The sequence below is a fragment of the Ornithorhynchus anatinus genome, chromosome X3 (genome assembly GCF_004115215.2).
Source record: "Ornithorhynchus anatinus isolate Pmale09 chromosome X3, mOrnAna1.pri.v4, whole genome shotgun sequence".
NCBI classification, from domain to species: Eukaryota; Metazoa; Chordata; class Mammalia; order Monotremata; family Ornithorhynchidae; genus Ornithorhynchus; species Ornithorhynchus anatinus.
Genome location: NC_041751.1, coordinates 19,982,113 through 20,003,028, shown reverse-complemented (window position 1 = coordinate 20,003,028; position 20,916 = coordinate 19,982,113). Strand labels below are relative to the sequence as shown.

The following is a 20,916-nucleotide window of genomic DNA, read 5'->3' as shown; positions in this document are numbered from 1 at the left end:
GATTTCTGGGGCTTCTTGTGCACTCATTTGGCTCGCAAGGGTCTGGCGAGAAGTTGGGAAATTCAGCCCAGCCAAAGCATGACCTTGAAAGATTAACCTGACCCCAGGATGGAATTGCAGATTTGTTCGTTTGGCGCAAGGGTTTTTTAAATCCTGTGCTGGGCGTACGGCCCACACCGACATTTTCAACCGTGACTGTTAGGATCACCTGCTTCAGAAGGCCGGGCCGAGTCTGAAATGGCTTTTGCAGCACGGGGAGTAGATCGACTGCCGCTAATCCCCTAGGAATGCTCCCCCCTCCATTCAGTAGCCCCGAGAATTTGGAAGATCTAGAATCCCAGAATCCTTAGGTAAGAGCTAACAGCCCCGACTTAGCTAGCCTCAGGAGAGGCGAAACCCTAAATGACGATAAGAATGATAATAAATGGTATTTGTAAACAGTTTACTCTGTGCCAAGCGCTGTACTAAGCACTGGGGTAGACGCATGACGATCTGCTCAGACAAAGGCCCTCTCCCACGTGGGGTTCACAGCCTAAAATGGGAGGGAGAACAGATAAAGAGCAAAGAAAGAAGAGAGAAATTTGAAATCGCCTATGTGTCTGCACATCTCCTTCTCCTCAAGGAACTAAAAATAATGAATGTTCTTTTGCCTCCAGGGATCCCAGAAAGAAAATCGATATTAGCAGGGGAAGAGGGTAGGCGAGTCATTTTGAATTCCCCACCCTCAAAACCCCGGTTCATCGCAGACTGAAGGAGAGCGGTAGAAAAGACAAGGTGAAAAGAAGCAGCTCGTCTATTGTGCACAGTCCTAAGGAAAAGGAATATTATAAACATTATCCTCAACACTTTTCTGACCGCCCCCAGACTGCCTCTGCTGCAGGGTGAGGAACCCACTGCCGGGAATTACCTTGGCCCAATCTAAATTACCAATCTAAATTACCTAATGGACCTCCTAGTGAGATTGGGGGAAGCAGCAAGGAATCAAAGCAAAGCTGCGCAGTCATTTCCAGTGTATTTTCATCCAAGGCCCTTCCGTTTTGGGGTACGCTTGGGGAAAGAAGAGAAGCAGCGTGGCATGTATTTTCATGGAAGCCCATTCCATTTGCGGGAACGCTTAGGGAAAGAAGAGAAGCAGGGAGGTCTAGTGGAAAGCGCTTTGAGCACAGTAAGCTCTCAATAAATAGGATTGAATGAATGAATGAAAGAGCAAGGGCCAGCGTCAGAAATCCTGGGATTTCAGGCCAGAAATGCTGCTTGTTTGCCCGGGACCTTGTGCAAGTCACTAACTTCTCTGTGCCTTAGTTTCATCATCTGGAAAATAGGGGATGAAATATTTGTTCTCCCTCCCCCTTAGATTGTGGGTCTCATTCGGGACCGGGGCTGTGTCTAACCTGATCACCTTGTATCTATCTCAGTGCTTGGCACATTGCAAGAGCTTAACAAATATCACAGTTATTTTTATTAAGGAGCCATAAAGCCCTCTTTCTCTTCACTGGTCATAATGTAGCCCTTCAAGCCCAGCTTTCTGCACATCGACACCAAAGCTATTGTCCTATATTACGGGAGCAATTAGACACAACCTGGATCATAAGAGAATGTTTCCTTGTGTTTTAAAGATGGATATTGGAAGTAAATTATGCGGCACGTAAATAAGAGCAAGATAATAAGGTCCCACGTGGGGGCTCTAACTAGGAAGGAGCATAGATGAGGGAGCTGAAGCACAGAGAAGTTAAGTGTCTAGCCAAGGTCGTACAGCAGGTAAGTAACAGAGCCGGGACTGGAAGAACCCAGGTCCTCTGATTCCCACGTCCTTGCTCGTTCCACTAGTCATGCTGCTTCCCTAATTCTGTTAGGTTCTCGTCGATCAAATGACATTTGCTGTGAAAAAAAACCAACTGGATGGTTGATCTCACTTTTTATTTAATGAAAGAAAAAAATTAACTCTAAAAATATTTAGTGCTCCTGAAAAATATGTTCCCAGTGAATCTAAAGTATTCAGTTCATTATGGTCGGTCACAGGATGGCATTTTGGAAAAACTGAGTCAAAGCAAAGCAGGGAAGAGGAACAATTATTAACTACTCTGGACCGCTAATCATTTAATGGCGGACTTGTACCATTCAGTAGTTTAAAAGAGCTTGGTGGGACACTGATTCACAGATACTTTAGTGCTTCCCCAACCTCATGAGGGTCAAAGCCAAAGCAAATGAATAATCATGGTGGTACTTTCTGAGCACTGACTATGTGCCATGCATTGTACGAAGCGCTGGGGCTGTTGCTGTTGTTGTCTTATGCTGTCGAGTCATGTCCGACCCATAGCGACGCCATAGACACAGCTCTCCCGTAAGGCCCCACTTCCATCTGCAATCTTTCTGGTAGTGTATACGTAGAGTTTTCTTGATAAAAATATGGAAGTGGTTTACCACTGCCTCCTTCCGCACGGTAAAAGAGTCTCTGCCCTGGACTCTCTCCCGTGCCTCTGCTGCCCAGCACGGTGGAGTTCCGACTTGTAGCAGATTGGCTTCCACTCACTAGCCACTGCCCAAGCTAAGAATGGAATGGGTAGGCCTCTGCTTGACTCTCCCTCGTCACGACTACAGGTGCGACCCTGAGAGGGAAGCGCTGGGGTAGATACGAGATAATCATCTAGGACACCGTCCCTGTCCCACACGTGGCTCACAGTCTAAGAGGGAAGGAGATCAGGTATTGAACACTAATTTTACAGAGAAGTTAGGTGACTTGCCCAAGGTCACTCACCTCAGCAGGCCAATGGTGTCTTCGAGGAGGGTTGGGTGTTAGCCATCTTTGTAAAGCCCCAGGCAGCTCTTACGTACCCCCACACACCCCATCCCCACCACCCCCATCACGTGGCTCCCCGAGGTGACCACTTGCCCTGCAGACTGTCCAAAGGCAGCTCTGATTCTGTGGTTGCCCCGTGACCTAACCTAGTCACCTTTCTCAGCCTGCTTCACGAGGCTGTCCAGACCTGGCTGTGTGTGTTTAAAATTTTCTTCTCATGGTATCTGTTAAGTGTTTACTACGTATCAGGCATTGTATCAAGCACCGGGGTTGGTACAATAACGGGGTTGGACACAGTCCATGTGCCCCATTTACTTTTTTTTAGAGTATTTATTAAATGCTTACTATGTGTCTGGCACTTTTCTAAGGGTAGATATAAGGTAATCAGGTTGGTCACAGTCCCTGTCCCACATAAGGCTCACCGTCTTAATCCCCATTTTACAGATGAGGTGACTGAGGCACAGAGAAGTGAAGTGACCTGCCCAAGCTCACAGAGCACACAAACGGCAGAGTCGGAATTAGAAGAACCCAGTTCCTCTGAGTCCCAGACCCGGGCTCTAGCCGCTAGGCCACCCTGCTTCTCACGGTACTTTACTTTAGATGCCTAGTTAATGTGAATTTACTGCCTGATTATTGTTTAAAATAAGGTTGTGAGTCTTCTAAAGATGGATGTTGAGCATTATGGGTTTCATTTAGTTACAATAGAAGCTATGTCACCTGACTCCTTTCCAAATTTTAGAACAGTGCCCAGCACTTAGAACAATGCTTGGCACATAGTAAGCGCTTAACAAATACCATTATTATCATTATTTCCTCCTATTTAATGTCTGTCTCTCCTGAGAGACTGTGAGCTTCTTGAGGGCAGGGATCACTTCTGCAATCTCTATTCTGTTCTCCCAGGCAATTAGCACAGTGTCCTGCACATGGTAAGCACTCAGTAAGTATGATTGAATGAATGAATGAATGAAAGAGTAAGTGCTCAGTACAATCTACCGATTGACCAACTGATAAACACATGCTGAATTCCCATTCAGAATAACATCTCAGTTCTCTGGTTTGGAGTTCTTTAAATGAAAATCGTACCAATTTCCATTCCTATTTGCAGTGCCAGCCCCTGCCTAGTTTTGTGTAGGTAGCAAGGCTTGGCAGGACAGATTGGTCTGTTGTGTGTGTTTCTCAAGTCAACATTCTCTACCACGAAACCAAGTAGGGAAAAAAAAACAACTTTCAGTACCATCAGGGATTTTTCTTGGACAATTTGAATGAGATGAAAGTCTCTCTGCTGGCTTATGTAAAAAAAAAATTGGTTGGGATGGGCCAGCAGGAATTATCCAAAATCACAAGTCTGCCAATATCAGACAGACCACGGTTTGAGGAAGAGCCCTGATCTGAGTGGATTCTCCCAACATTAGACAGGCAGTGTTTTGGCTTCCAGTGACATTTCTGTCCCAACTTCATTCCCACAATGACCTCCTCCAGCTGCGAATTGCTTTAAGAAATATAGCCCCGGATGAACTGAGAAGTTATATACACGATCAATCAGTCGATCCAAGGCATTTATTGAGCACTTTCTGCGTGCAGAGCACTGTACTGAGTTCTTGGGAGAGTACAACAGAGAAAGAATACAGTTCCTACCTTTGAGGATCTTACAAATCTAGTGGGAGAGACAGACATTAAACTAAGTTACAGGTAGAGGGAGCAGCCCAGTATAATAGATTACAACTGTATGGAGGATATTCATGCATTCATTCATCCACTCAATCGTATTTACTGAGCACTTGTTGTGTGCAAAGCACTGTACTAAGCGCCTGGGAGAGCACACTATAACAACACACAGACACATTCCCTGCCCACAAGGAGCTCACAGTCTAGATGGGGAGAGGGAGAGGGAGAGGTTAAGAGCCCATTCTGGCATGGGAGGGAGTTCAATGAGTGAAGCAGTAGGGAGGGAAAAGAGTGTGAGGAGATGAGATTAGTCAGAGGGGTGATGTGATTTGAATAAGGCTTTGAAGGTGGGCAGAGTGGTGAACTGTTGGATATGAATGGGTAGGGAGTTCCAGGCCAGCGGGAGGATGTGGGTGAGGGGTCAGTGGTGCAAGAAGAGATCTAGGCACAATGAGTAAATTTGTTTTAGGGGAGTAAAGTGGGTGGGCTGGGTGGTAGTGAGAGAGGAATGAGGAATAGGTAGTCAAGTGCACTGTACTAAGTGCTTGGGAGAATACCAGACACATTCCCTGCCCACAATGAGCTTATAGACCAGAGGAGACTGTGGTTAGTAGGGAGAGAGCTGGGAGAGAGTCTTAAAGCTAATGGTAAGGAGTTTCTGCTCACATACCAGGCAAGGTGAAGAGTGTAGGAATGAGCCATTGAAAATTCAAAGTTTACAAATTAAATACAAACTACCGTGTGCGCTGAGGTGTGCTTTATGAATCTTTAGAGGTAATTAGCTAGATTTCTCTGAGACCATCCAGAGCCATCCTGGACAGAAACTAGACCGATACTTGTAGAGACCTATAATTACGCATGTGAAAACTAATTGGAGGCCTGTTCGTTCTGGCAGCATGAAACCTTCCAGCCCTGACAGTCTATTTTACTTATTTCATCTCAGGCATTAAACTTCAAGTCTAGTTGTAGTTACTTTCTGATAATCCTAAACTCCGTGCCCTTCGTTTCCTGCTTTCCCTCCCTCCAAAACTTAGATATAATAATTGAGCCCAACACCGTATTAAATGTTGGGGTAGAGACAAGAGAATCAGGTTGGATACAGTGCGTGTCCCACATTGCATTCACAGTCTAAAAGGGAGGAAGAACACGTAGGTCATCTCCATTTTACAGATGAGGCAACTGAGGCACAGAGAGGTTAAGTGACTTGTATGAGGTCACACGGCAGTCAATTGGCAGAGTCAGGATTAGAACCCAGGTCCTCTGACTCCCAGGCCTGGACTCTTTCCACTAGGCCACGCTGCTTCTCAGCTTCTCAGCTTCCCAGACTGAGCTCCTCTTCTCCCTCTACTCCCTCTACCACCCCCCCTTTACCTCTCTGCAGCTAAACCCTCTTTTCCCCCTTTCCCTCTGCTCCTCCACCTCTCCCTTCCCATCCCCACAGCACTGTACTCGTCCGCTCAACTGTATATATTTCCATTACCCTATTTATTTTGTTAATGAATTGTACATTGCCTTGATTCTATTTAGTTGCCATTGTTTTTACGAGATGTTCTTCCCCTTGACTCTATTTATTGCCATTGTTCTCGTCTGTCCGTCTCCCCCGATTAGACCGTAAGCCCGTCAAACGGCAGGGACTGTCTCTATCTGTTGCCGACCTGTTCATTCCAAGCGCTTAGTACAGTGCTCTGCACATAGTAAGCGCTCAATAAATACTATTGAATGAATGAATTCTCCAAGGATGGATTCCCGAAGCGCTGAAGTGACTGAGGACTGCCCCTGTTCATCTACTGCTTATCTACTTATTCAGTGCTCTTAATTTTTGATTGTTGAGTTTCAATTGCTCCCAATATTTGTAATTCATTTATCATCCTTGTGCCTACTTCCCCTCACTTAGATTGTTCGTTCACCCCCACTCCCCCGTGTTTGAATTGTCTATTTTGTATTTCTGCCAGTAGTTAGCACAGTGCCTGGCCTGAAGTAATAAAGCGATGATAATAATAATAATAATGCACTAATAAATAATAACAACAATAATATACATCCTTAGAGAAGCAGCATGGCGTAGCGGATAGAGCCCGGGCCTGGGAGTCAGAAGGTCATGGGTTCTAATTCTGACTCTGCCACCTGTCTGCTGTGTGACCTTGGGCAAATCATTTCACTTCTCTCAGCCTCAGTTACCTCATTTGTAAAATGGGGATCGAGACTGTGAGCCCCAGGTGGGACAGGGACTGTGTCCAAAACAATTCGCTTGTATCCACCCCGGCGCCAGGAACAATGCATGGCACATAGTAAGCACTTACTAAGTACCATAATTATTATCATTATCCTTCATATAAAGAAGCGGTGTGTCCTTGTGGAAAGAGCATGGTTCTGGGAGTCAGAGACTCTAACCCAGGCTCTGTCACTTGTCTGCCATGTGACCTTAGGCAAGTCACTTAACTTCTCTGTGCCTCAGTTCCCTCGTCTTCAAAATGGGAACTCAATAGCTGTTCTCCCGCTAACTTAGGCCGTGAGCCCCATGTGGGACCTGATTATCTTGTATCTACCCAGCACTTATTAAAGTGCTTGGTACATAATAAGTGCTTTACAAATATCACAATTATTGTTATTATTCTTTCTAGAAAATAAAACTACTGTCAGTGAAGTTCCCCAGTGGATACTCTATGTGGCTGAAGAAGTCCCTGGCAGCTCTGCTCTAATACCCTGACTTACATCCTTCTGTCATAATAATGATAATTATAATAATAATGATAATAATGGTATTAAGCATTTCTCATGTGCCAAATACTTAGATAAGAAGGTGTTTGGTTTATCTGTAAAATAGCATTTTCCAATTTCACCATGTTATTGAGCAGTCTCCTGTTATTTACATGATGGGAATGGACCAGGGGAGAGAGCTGGTGGATTTGGTGTGACAGGGGATGAGCTGGAGAAGAAGCCAAGGGAAAGGGAAAGGAGGAGGAGGAGGAGGAGGAGGAGAAGCAGTATGGCCTAATGGAAAGAGCATGGATCTGGGAGTCAGGAGGACCTGGATGCTGATCCCAGCTCTGCCACTTGTCTGCTGTGTGACCTTGGGGAAGTCGCTTCACTTCTCTGGGCCTCAGTTACCTCATCTACAAAATGGGAATTAATATTGCGAGCCCTTTGTGGGACGAGGACTGTATCCAACCTGATTAGCTTGTATAGTAATTCTGGTATTCATTAAACACTTACTGTGTACCAGATACTGTATTAAAAGCTGGGGTGGATACAAGCTCAGGGGGCTCACAATCTAAGAGTATTAATAGAAGTAGATGTAGTCATAGCAGCAGTGGTCTTTACAGGGCTCTTGAGAAATACAGAATAAAAAAGTGACATATCCCCTCCCCATAGGGAGCCTGTGCTATCAATTACCCTGTTCGCATTAGCAAACTGCTTATTTGAAAAAGGCATATGAAGAAATTGATTATGTCAATTCCCATAAAAACTACCCCAGAAAATTGAATGAAAGAAAACTCGAGGGAAAAATAAAGGCCAAAAGGGAGATTATACAGAATGGACCCAACATAATTAATTCCCATATCATTCTCACACCTCTAGGAAAGGATTACAGATAGCCATTTATGTGAGTTTGGGAACAGAGCAGATGCCTGAGCCTCCAATCCTAACTTCCTGCTCGGCCTTTTTGGTATTAGTTAAGTGTTTGCCGTGTGCTAAGCACTCGGATAGATGCCTGGGCATCAGGGGACCTGAGTTCTAACTTCGGTTCCGCCACTTGCCTGCTGTGGGATCTTGGGCAAGTCACTTGATTTTTGGGTGCCTCAGTTTTCTCATCTGTGAAAAGGGGAGTTAATTCCTGTTTTCCCTCCTCCTTACACTGTGAGTCTCATGTGGAACACACGTCGTATCCGGCCTGATTATCTTGTATTTGCCCCAAGACTTAGTACAGTGTGTGGCATATAATAAGTTCTTAACAAATACCATGATTATTATTATACAAGATAATCAGGTCAGACACAGTCCCTGTCCCACAGGGGGTTCGTAGACTAAGTAGGAGGAGGAGGTATTTAATCCCCATTTTACAGATGAGGAAACTGATGCCCAGAGAAGTTAAGTGACTTGCCCACAGTCACACAACAGACAAGCAGGAGAGTCAGGATTAGAATCCAGCTCCTCTAACTCCCAGGCCTGTGCTCTTTCCTCTAGGCCCCACTCCTTCCCATGGCCCACGGCTTGCCAGATATTAGTTCCGCTGTAATAGGTCTGTCCATATTCTTGACAGTGATAAGAAATTATTATTGAAGGGGGGCACGAATGCAATAGTGACAGTGTTTTTGCCTGAGGAGTCCTTTAATTGGTCACTTATGCCTTTGGATAAGTTGCAGACCCTAGCTTGTAATAGTTTGCAAATCCAATGACTGAAAACTGCCATTCTCCGGAATAAGTTTCCTCCAGCACTATTTACCGATGTATTACCCTTCATTCAATCAATCAATCAATTAATGGTGTTTATTATTTTATTTTAATTTATTTGTAATTTTTTATGTTAATGTCTGTCTCCGCACCTCTAGACTGTAAGCTCTTTGTGGGCAGGGAATGTGTCCATTTATTGTTGTACTGTACTCTCCCAAGCAGTTAGTACAGTGCTCTGCACACAGTAAGTGCTCAATGAATACGATCGAATGAATGTATCTACCCCCGCATTGGAACATAATAAGCTGTAAACAAATGCCACAATTATTATTACTAACCCAGTAACAGGGAAACCACGTGTATTGAACTTGGGAGTAGAGGAACAATGGAAAATTGGTATGTAACAGCTAAGGAGTACTCAAAGATGAGATCACTAGAATGCACCTTTTTATTCATTCGTTCATTTATTCAATCGTATTTACTGAGCACTTACTGTACGCAAAGCACCGTACTAAGCGTTTGGGAGAATACAATATAACAATAGACAGACACATTCCCTGCCCATAGTGAGCTCATAGTCTAAATGTGGGGTCTGTCCCCTTTCGCTAGCCATTTGGCTCACTTTCCAAGGGCTAGCTCTATAGCCTGTGGGGAAGGAAAGGAGGGGTCCTTTAACCTAGAAACCTTAAAAAGCGCAAGAAAAGACAAAGAGGGGGGAAACACACATTTCTTGATCCAGCTCCAGCCCAGCCCCCTCAGGGAGCAAGGCCAAACTCCGGATTCACCTGCAAAGGTCTCGCCTCAGCCTCCCAGCCTCTCAATTGCGGCATCTGCAACTCATTGAGAAGGCTCCGTTCCAAGGACGGAGTGTCCTTCCAATGCTTTTTTCAAATCCAAAAATAACGTATCAGTGATTTGATTTGGCTCCGGGTCTAAGGCCCCATTATGCAATTCCCTAACTTTTCGCCTCCCCTGCCCCCACCTTTGTGTATCTCTTTGCTGCCTTTTGCCTCCTTCCCTCCCTTCTCCTGGGGCTAGTGCCCCCTCTAGCTTTTTTTATTTTCCACAAAAGGATTCTGTGCTTCACACTGCCCTGCTAAAGGAGAAAAGGGCAGAGGGGGAAGGGGATCACAGGGCTCAGGGAGGAAATTCTCTGCCTGAGCCTCTGTGTACACACACACACTCACACACACAACCGGGGCGAAAGGATACATTCAGAAATGGAAGGAGAAATGTCAAGTGGAGAAGCAGCAGGGCCTAGAGAAAAAAGCATGAGCTTGGGAGTCAGAGGACCTGGGCTCTGATCCCAGCTTCCCAACTTGCCGGCTGGGTGACCTTGAACAAGTCATTTAATTTATCTGTGTCTCAGTTTCCCCATCTGTAAAATGGGGATTAAATGTTTGTTACCTCTTTGGATCGGGAGCCCCATGTGGTAAAGGGGCTATGTCCTATCTGATTATCTTAACTAATAATAATAATTGTAGTTATTTGTTAAGTGCCAAGCACTGTACTTAGCATGGAGGTAGATGCAAGATAATAAGGTTGCACACAACAATCTTCGTAAAAGGGAGAACAGCTATTGAATCCCCATTTTGCAGATGAGGTAACTGAAGCACCGAGAAACTAAGTGACTTGCACAAGTTCGCACAGCGGACACGTGGTGGAACCAGGATTAGAACCCAGGTCCTCTGACTCCCAGGCCCATGCTCTATCCACTAGGCCGTGTTGCTTCTCTAAACTTACTGCACTGCGGGACCAACTACCCCCTTGGCTAGTTTCAATCAAACATCAATTAACAGTAGTTGCCAACTGAGGGCAAATGTATCATACACACATTCCCTGCCCTCCAGGAGCTTACCCTTTAATTTGGAAGACAGACAAAAAAACATTCACAGACAGGAAAAGCAAGAGATAGAACAAGGATAAAGCTGGAAGTGTGAAAAGTGAATGTTGGGCTGACATGACTGGGGGGCTTGTGAACTAGTCCAGGGAGGTTTCTTGAAGAAGGTGGGATTTAGGAAGGACTTTGGGAATGGGGAAAGCTGGAATCTGTGGGGAGGGAATTCTAGGTTGGGGGAGCAGCATGAGTGGGAGGTCAGAGGCAGGAGAGGGGACAAGAAGATACAGTGAGAAGGATGTCTTTCATTCATTCACTCATTCATTCAATCATATTTATTGAGCACTTGCTGTATGCAGAGCACTGTACTAAGCGCTTGGGTTAGTGCAATACAACAATAAACGGACACATTCCCTGCCCACAATGAGCTTACAGTCTAGAGGAGGGGAGACAGACATCAATAAAAATAAATAAAATGACAGATATGTACATAAGTGCCGTGGGGCCGGGAGGGGAGAAGAGCAAAAGGAAGTCAGGGCGATGTGGAAGGGAGGGGAAGATGAGGAAAAGTGGGGCTTAACCTGGGAAAGCCTCTTGGAGGAGGCGTGTCTTCAATAAGTCTTTGAAGAGGGAGAGAGGCATTGTCGGACTTGAGGAGCGAGGGCATTCCAGGCCAGAGACAGGACGTGGGCTAGGGGTCGGCGGCGAGATCGGCGAGATGGAGGCACTTTGAGAAGGTTAGCATTAGAGAAGCGAAGTGTGGGGCCTGGGTTGTAGAAGGAGAAAAGTGAAGTGAAGTAGGGTTACCCGAACTAGCTGCTTTGTTTGTTTTTAGACTTCCTGGCAGCCAACTGTGCCGGACCTCCAGAATTCTGACTTCCAGATGAAATCCGAGAGCTGGAGAAATGGGTTGGACTCTTCCTAGAGCTTCAGTGGTAAGTCAGATTGGCAAGAGTGCCTCATTAACCAGGAAAACAAACAGGTGTCACTGTTATCGAGCCCAACAGATTTCTCCTGGCCAGACCGGTAAAAACTCACAGACCCATCCAATGTCCTATGCTATTTTTATTTCTGTCCAAATTCTCTATGACCATGAATTTATTTTGGACAGCACCGGGTTAGGCCAGATCCACGTTATTAATAGCTCACCAGGTCTCTTAGACGCCTTATTTCAGGGAGACAGCTTTTTACGGAAATGTTCACATCTGTTTTAGAAATAGTAGTAGTAATAGTATTTATTGAGCACTCACTGCATGCAATGTACTGTACTAAGTGCTCGGGAAAAAATAATAAAAGCACAAGACTCCTTTCCTGCCCACATTGAGTTTACTCTGATAAAAGACTAAGCTTTGTAGACAACACCATTAACCTCCCTGTCTCACGAGCCCATAACTTTGGCATTATCCTTGACTCGTTCCTCTCATCCAAACCACACATTCCATCTGTCACCAAATCCTGTCAGTTCTAGCTTCACGATATCTCCAGATCCGCCCTTCCCTCTCCATCTCAACTGCTACTATGGGATCCAAGCACTCATCATTTCCCGCCTTGATTACTGCATCAGCCTCCTCACCGACCTTCTTGCTTCCTGTTTCTCCCCTCTCCAGTCCACACTTCACTCTGCTGCCTGAATCATTTTTCTGAAAAACCAGATCTCCCCATTCCTCGAAAATCTCCAGTGGTTGCCTGTCCACCTCGGCATCAAACAGAAATTCCTTAACCTCGGCTTTAAGGCGCTCGATCAGCTATCCCCCTCCTGCCTAACCTCACTGATTTCCAATTATGACCTAACCCACATCCTGCCTTTGAACCCTTGACTAAGTTCTCCCTCAGACCTGGAACTCCCTCCCCCTTCATATCTGACAGTTCGCTACTCACTTTCTACACCCTCGTAAAATCGCATCTCCTCCAAGAGACCTTACCAGAATATGCCCTTTATTTCCCCTAGCTGTACTTCCCTTTGTGTCAACTATATATTTGAGTGGGTACCCCTTAAACACTTTGATACTCACCCCAGCCCTACAGTACTTATGTACATTATTACCCTATTTATTTTGTTAATGAGATGTACATCCCCTTGATTTTATTTATCTTGATAATGTTGTCTTGTTTTTGTTTTGTTCTGTTTTGCTCTGCTGTCTGTCTCCCCCTTCTAGACTGTGAGCCCGTTGTTGGGCAGGGATTGTCTCTATCTGTTGCCGAATTGTACATTCCAAGCACTTAGTACAGTGCTCAGCACACAGGAAGCGCTCAGTAAATACAATGGAATGAATTAATGAAATGAATGAATACCCCAGTGCTTAGAACAGTGCCTGGTACATACTAAGTGCTTAACAAATGCTATTAAAAAACAAAACCAAAAAAAAAAACCCAAACAAAAAACCTTTCTCTTCTCTACAGTTTTCTCCCAGGATTTGGTGCTCTTTCTAGGATTCTCCCTTTTACTTCATCTGCAGCTCTAACCCATTCCTCCCCCTCCCTCCTACCCCCAGGATAGCTCTCTGCCAGCTTTCTCCAGCTTTCTGGTCTCAACCCTTTCTCAAAGGCCCTAGACTTCCTGTTAATGCAACTTTGACCAATTTCCTGTCTTCTTCCCCTCGCTGTCCTGATTCCCACTGCCCACTCCTCCACAATTCACCCTAAAACCCTTAGACTGTGAGCCCTCTGAAGGACAGGGTCAGTGTTTAATTCCCCCCTGTATTCTCTCTGTCGGAGTTGAGTACAGTGATCTACACATAGTTCTGTGCTTAATAAATATTACTACACCTTGTCACACCTCCTAGATCATTTATCTTATTCTTAACTTCTTTTTTCCCCCCGTACCCTAGAGATCAATCAATATTTATTATACAATTATTATATGTGGAGCACTGTACTAACAACTTGGGATAATTCAATATAACAGAGATGACAGACATACTCCCCCATTGGGGGTTACAGTCGAGAGGAGGAGACAGTCAATGGTACAAATAAATAAATTATGGATTCATTCATTCAATCATTCAATCGTTTTTATTGAATGCTTACTGTGTGCAAAGCACTGTATTAAGCACTGGGAGAGTACAATGTAGCACATTCCTGCCCACAGCGAGCTCACAGTCTAGAGGATATGTACATAAGTGCTGTTGGGCTGAAAGTGGGGTGAATAACAAGTGCTTAAAGGGTACAGATCTAAATGCATAGGAGAGGTGGGGGCTGGGCGTGGGGGGGTAGGGGGCTTACTCAGGGAAGGCTTCTTGGAGGAGATGTGATTTTTAATATGGCTTTGAAGGTGGGGCGAATAGTTGTCTGTCGGATACGAAGAGGGAGGGAGTTCCAAGTCAGAAGGAGGATGTGGGAAGATGTGGGTGGTGAGATAGATGGGACGAAGTCCTTGAAACGGTCCTTTACTCTAACCCGGCTCTTCCTCCCCACTGCTCCTCCCCACCCCCACCGCCCCCTCCCACCAGCTCTCACCGGTCTCAGAACAGTGTCACCCCGTGGGAATGTTTGGGTTTGGGTGAAGTTTAAGTTGGCTTCATTTTCAGTTTCTGCACTTCAAACGTTTTACCCCACAAAACAGGCCTGTCCGGCTGAGGGGAAGACAGGCTGTGGCTCCCCAGCTAGCTACCAGACCGGGTCGCTTCATTTATTTTATAATAGGAACAGATTGTGTTGGATTAACTAGGACCTGAATCCTGTAAGAAAAATGCTCGATTCTCGTGATCGTGCCAAAAAATGTACTTTCGACAAGCACGTTCAGGTCCCAAACTGTATGGGATGGTGCATGTAAAAGCTATGTGGTATTTATAGACTGCCCTTTATTTTTAGTGTCTTGGGGAGCACAGTGACCTCCAGCCGCTTGGGGTAAATCAATCATCAATCAATCACTGGGTCCTTAGCAACTTTTGCATTAGAGGAGAGGGGAGGAGGTGAGGCTTGGTTGGAAATCAGCAATCTCCATGCAGAGAGTCTCCTTAACATAGGTTAGATTGCTACTCACTGTCTATAGCCTAGTTGCTATGCTAATATTACTCACTGGAGGAGGCAATATCACCAGGGCACTTGCTTTTTTAAAAAATAAATAATTTGATTGCCTGCTGTGGTTCTGAACTAATTCGGGGATGGTGTTTTAAGGGAGATCATTGGGAGATTGGAGAAAAAAAGTGAAAATAGAAAGGGAGAGAGAAAGAGATCCATCCAAATTCAAAGTCCATCCTACTGACAGTGAGATTTCATCACTGGGTGGGTGAAAAAACAGTCTCTTTCACTCTGAATACACAGAAGGGAATAAGATACCTTTCCCCTGGACCAATTAATAATAATAAGCGGTGGGGTGGAAACAAGCAGATCGGGTTGGACACAGTCCCTATTCCAGGTGGGGCTCACAGTCTCAATCCCCATTTTACAGATGAGGTAACTGAGGCACAGAGAAGGTAAGTGACTTGCCCAAGGTCACAAAGCAGACAAGTGGCAGGGGCAGCATTAGAAGGCATGACCTTCCGATTCCCAGGCCCGTGCTCTATCCACTACGTCATGCTGCTTCTAGATCAACCTATTATTATAAGAAGAAGAAGAATGGTGGCATTTCTTAGGCACTTACTATGTGCCAAGCACTGTTCTAAGTACTAGGGAATATGCCAAAACTGGCAAAAGAAAAACAAAACAACAGTTACATCAAGTCAGTGACATTCAATTATTTATTCAGCTCTTTAATCCTAACACGTTGGCATTGTCCCCTATTATGTCCTTGTTCTTCCTCCTGCATCCGCGGTCTGTAAATGATTCTCCCTCTGCTTGATTCCCCAGTTGCTAGTAAACCACTTGCGGAGAGGAGATGTGTATCTTGTTTCTGTTGTCCACTCCCAATCACTTACAGGGCTCTGTATTCAACAGGCACTCTAGAAATTTCACTGACTGATAGACTGTACTTTTCTGAGACAAAAGCAAAAACCCCACCTGCACTGCCTTTTCTCTAATGCTAAATCTCCAGAGTAACAGGAGGCTGTAAACACGGTACCATATCCTTGCAGGTGATCCAGAAGGATGAGATTCTCAGCATGGAACCCCTCATCAATCCAGGTGATTTTGTCTGTTTTCCAAACGCAGCCTGTCTTTTGTTCCTCTTGCTCAAGGGGTAGGGTGAAAGGTAACATACTGAGGCCTAATAGATGTTGGATCATATTCTCATTGATCTTGAAGTCTGTTCTTCCCCTCTTAGACTGTCAGTCCCTTGGGAACCAGCACCTGTTTTAATTCATTCATTCAATCGTATTTATTGGGCGCTTACTGTGTGCAGAGCACTGTGCTAAGCCCTTGGAAAGTACAACTCAGCAACAAATGGAGACAATCCCTGCCCACAACGGGCTCACAGTCTAGAAGATAATGATGGTATTTGTTAAGCGTTTACTATGCGCCAAGCACTGTTAATAATGTTGGTATTTGTTAAGCGCTTACTATGTGCAGAGCACTGTTCTAAGCGCTGGGGTAGACACAAGGGAATCAGGTTGTCCCACTTGGGGCTCACGGTCTTAATCCCCATTTTACAGATGAGGTTACTGAGGCACAGAGAAGTTAAGTGACTTGCCCACAGTCACACAGCTGACAAGTGGCAGAGCCGGGATTCGAACCCATGACCTCAGACTCCAAAGCCCGTGCTCTTTCCACTGAGCCACGCTGCTTCCTAAACGCTGGGGCAGATACAAGGTTATCAGGTTGTCCCACGTGGGGCTCACACTCTTAATCCCCATTTTACAGATGAGGTAACTGAGGCCCAGAGAAGTGAAGTGACTTGCCCAAAGTGGCACAGTTGACACGCGGCGGAGCCGGGATTAGAACCCACGACCTCTGACTCCCAAGCCCGTGCTCGTGCCACTATGCCACGCTGAGGAGTGTTCTTGTTTTGAATATACTTATCCCTGAACTTGGTAGAGTGCTTTGAACACTGAAAAACCTTTAATAAGTGTTAACTAATAATAATGAAAATGGGTGGAGAGGTCTGTCAGTGTGGGTCCACAGCTATTTGCTTCCATTAACTCCAGCCCATCTCCATGACTGTTAAAGTGAACATCTGAGGGAATTTCTCTCCCAAGCAGCGAGCAGTGTGACCTAGTGGAAAGCGCATGGGTCGGAGAGTCAGAGGACCTGGGTTCTAATCCCGGTTCTGTCAGTTGCTTGCTGTGTGACCTCAGGCAAGTCATGTAACTTCTCTGGACCCCAGTTATCTCAACTGTAAAATGGGGATTAAATCCTCCTCCTTCCAACTTAGATTGGGAGCTCCATATGGAACAGGAATTGTGTCCAACCTGATAAACTTGTATCTACCCATGCTTAGAACAGTGCTCGACACATGGTGAGCACCTAACAGATACCATAAATTTTTTTGTTTTAAAGAGGGGTGGGTGAAATGTGCTTCTGTGAAAAATGGCAAAATTGTTTCAATTGGATCGTAACTTGAAAAGCCATCAGTGATGACACTTACTTGAAAGTCCTTTTGCAAAGGATTACAAACATCCCAGTGCCCGAACTGTGAAGAGATAAAATAAATTGAATGTTTGGGGCCGAAACTTTTCTCTACAAAATGGTACCAGCTGGAAACGACTAGGATCCTTCCAGTGATGGATAACTTGTTCCAGAGCTTGTTTCTAATTTCATTAGGCAGAACAATTTATGATGACTGTGTAGGAAAATGACAAAAGGCTTAGCTGGAATAAAATGAATGTCCCCTGTCACAGAAAACACAATGATGGAATAGGGCTTCTTTAACCACTCTCCATACTGAGGGAGCAAGGGAAAGTTATAATTTGAAAAATAAAATATAGATTAGCCAAACAAAAGAGATAGATATTGTTTTGGGGGTGACTATCTTGTTAAATTGTAGATCTAGAAATAGAAGCCAGAGTGTTGAGCCATCTGTGCTTTCACTAAGATTAAATGCTCCCTCTAGCTGATTCAGTATTTAATGCTTCTCTCTTTTTCAATTTCCCTGTGCAAGGTAAAATCAAAGCTGAGCAGAGGAATGCTCTGAGCATCAACCTTCCATCTCGACTAAGCTCCCAGGTTCTCCTCTACTCAGACTATGCAACTTGCCTGCTGTGTGACCTTGGGCAAGTCGCTGAACTTCTCTGTGCCTCGGTTTCCTCATCTGTAAAGTAGGGATTCGATCCCTGTTCTCCCTCCTACTTAGCGAGTCCCGTGTTGGGTAGGGACTGTGTCAGACATGATTACCTGGAAGCAGCGTGGCTCAGTGGAAAGAGCACAGGCTTTGGGGTCAGAGATCATGAGTTCGAATCCCAGCTCTGCCACTTGTCAGCTGTGTGACTGTGGGCAAGTCACTTAACTTCTCTGTGCCTCAGTGACCTCATCTGTAAAATGGGGATTAAGACTGTGAGCCCCACGTGGGACAACCTGATTCCCCTGTGTCTACCCCAGCGCTTAGAACAGTGCTCTGCACATAGTAAGCACTTAACAAATACCAACATAATTATTATTATTATTATTATTACCCCAGCAGTTCCACCAAGCTGGCTGAGGCCTCATGCATTGCTGGAGCTGATTTTGGGGTGACATTCTGGAAGACCAGACCAGCTGGAAGTGGAGTCGGGTTGAGACTCACGACCTTCGAGCCTGACTACGGCCCTCTAAGCCCCTGTTTCCCAGTATCTGCTATCTCGACCTGCAATTATAAATCGATCTACGCTTGCGAAAGGTCTACGTCCTCTAATGCCTGACTCACTACCCTGAGCCCTAAGAGGCTCACAGGAGGTTCCCAAAAGGTTCCTCTTCCTCTTTGTGTTGCCGCTTAGAACACAGAGACTCCACTGAAGTGTACCGTACACCCGTTTGCCCATCTTCTTCTACCTACTGTTGCTGACATTAACTCTGGTGAGTTTGGGGGATTCTCCCCCGACCCCCGATGGGTCCCTGACAGAGTGCGTGTGTGTCTGCACGTCTGTGTCTGGAGAGTGGGAACGTACGGTGTATCTGAGACCGACTAAGGGGAAGGGGCCCTTAGCAGTGAGGGTTTGTGGCCAAAGAGCCCCCCCGGCAGGAGTTTTCTAAGGAGGGTTGGAAAGCCCCTGGGGGCAACTGTTGTGACTTATCTGGCCCCTGCCTGGTGGTCAGTGAAGCTACTGCATAGGATCAGCCTGATGCTGCTGTCACGCCGTCTGGCTGTAATTGTGTTTTATCCATGATTCCCGTCGGAATTTAGCAAGGCGCTGCACCCCTGCCTGTCTATGAGTGGCACGGGGCATGCGCTTACTGCGTGCCGAGTACTTTTCTAAGCGCTGGGGTCCTTCTGTCATCTTACGCCGTCGAGTCGTGTCCGACCCACAGCGACGCCGTAGACACACGGGAGTCAATCGGCTCGCCCCCTCCCTCCTTTCTCACTTTGCTAACTTCCTACTTCAACCCAGTCTGCGCACTTCACTCCTCCGATGCCGACCTACTCACTCTACCTCAATTTTGTCCATCTCACTACCGATCCCTTGCCCGTGTCCTGCCATTTTGGGAACTCACCTTTAAAGCCTTATTTAAAATCACGTCTCCAAGAGGCCTTCCCCAACCTAAGCCCTCTTCTCCCCAGCTCCCTCTCCGTCTGTGTCGTCTATGCACTTGGATCTGTACTATTTCAGCATTCGATATTCACTTCACCCTCAACCCCGCAGCACTTATATACACATATTTTTTATATTAATGTCTGTCTTCCCTTGTAGACAGTAAACTCGTCGTGGGCGAGAGACACGTCTACCAACTCCGTTATAACGTACTCTCCCAAATGCTCGATACGGTGTTCGGCACACCGTAAGCGCTCGATAAATACCACCGATAGACCGATCGATTCCAAAAAATAAGCAAAATCTCAACACGTGTCAGTTACCCCAGGAAACATAAGACTCTACAGAATGGGGAGAAGGGAAATCCTCCAATTATAAAAGAAAAAAAAGTAGATGACAAAATTTTAAATGCCCTCGCTTTGCATCTATCTCATTCCAAAATGCCTATCAAGTATTTTGGCATCGGAGTTTGAACTGACACTTCATTTCACAGATTTTCAAAATCAAATAAAGTGTCAGAATCAGATTGAATTCAAACATCCGACTCCAGCGGAGGGTGAAGTGGTTGGCTCCGGAAGCAGCACGGATTAGTGGATGGAGTACAGGCCTGGAAGTCCAAAGGACCCCTGCTCTAAATCCACCCCTGCCACAGACCTGCTGTGTGGCCTTGGGAAAGTCAGTTGACTTCTCTGGGCCTCAGTTACCTCATCTGTAAAATGGAGCTTAAGACTGCGAGCCCCATGTGGGACAGGGGCTGCGTCCGACCCGATCAACCTGTATCTACCCCAGCGCTTAGAACGGCGCTTGGCAAATAGTCAGCGCTTGACAAGTACCATAATTATAATTAAGCCCGTCAAAGGGCAGGGACTGTCTCTATCTGTTACCGATTTGTCCATTCCAAGCGCTTAGTACAGTGCTCTGCACATAGTAAGCGCTCAATAAATATTATTGAATGAATAATGAGAAGCAGCGTGGCTCAGTGGAAAGAGCCCGGGCTTGGGAGTCAGAGGTCATGGGCTCGAATCCCACCTCTGCCACTTGTCAGCTGTGCGACTGTGGGCCAGTCACTTCTCTGGGCCTCAGTTCCCTCATCTGTAAAATGGGGGTGAAGACTGGGAGCCTCATATGGGACAACCTGATTACCCTGTATACCCCAGCGCTTAGAACAGTGCTCTGCACATAATAAGTGCCTAACGAATACCAACATTATAGAGAAGCAGCGTGGCTCAGTGAAAAGAGCCCGGGCTTGGGAGTCAGAGGTCATGGGTTCGACTCCCGGCTCTGCCACTTGTCAGCTGTGCGACTTTGGGCAAGTCACTTCACTTCTCCGTGCCTCAGTTCCCTCATCTGTAAAATGGGGATGAAGACTGGGAGCCTCACGTGGGGTAACCTGATTAGCCTGTATCTACCCCAGCGCTCACCACATAGTAAGCGCTTAACGAATACCAACATTATTATTATTATTCTAGGCGGAGTTTATCTTAGCGGGGCCCGTCCCCGAAGGTGCGGGGTTGGCGTGGGTGGGGTTTGGCTCCGGGAGGTTCTGGGCGGGGCCGGGCAGTCCCGTGAGGGGAGAGGTGGGGGGTTGGAGGCTCCGGCAGCGATGACGGCGGTGGGGGCGGTCGCTCGGCGCGGGTGGCGGCGGCTGCTGCTGCTGCACCGGAGCCCCGGGAGGAGGTAAGCGCCGG

The 20,916-nt window shown here is 46.1% G+C and overlaps 1 protein-coding gene across 2 annotated transcripts in view; it reads left to right on the top strand.

The window, feature by feature from the left end:
* Window positions 1–18,457: 18,457 nt before the first annotated feature.
* Window positions 18,458–20,916, top strand: part of ECI2 (enoyl-CoA delta isomerase 2) — a 33,003-nt gene continuing 30,544 nt past the window's right edge. The window contains exon 1 of one of the 2 annotated variants that reach the window (XM_029053707.2): window positions 18,458–18,554. Coding sequence is in view for 1 of the 2 variants with exons in the window: in XM_029053706.2 (XP_028909539.1) it covers window positions 20,832–20,905 (74 nt within the window). In the remaining variant the exon portion in view is untranslated. Of the gene's footprint in view, window positions 18,555–20,785; window positions 20,906–20,916 lie in introns of those variants that run through there. The other variant, XM_029053706.2, reaches the window with a different exon arrangement.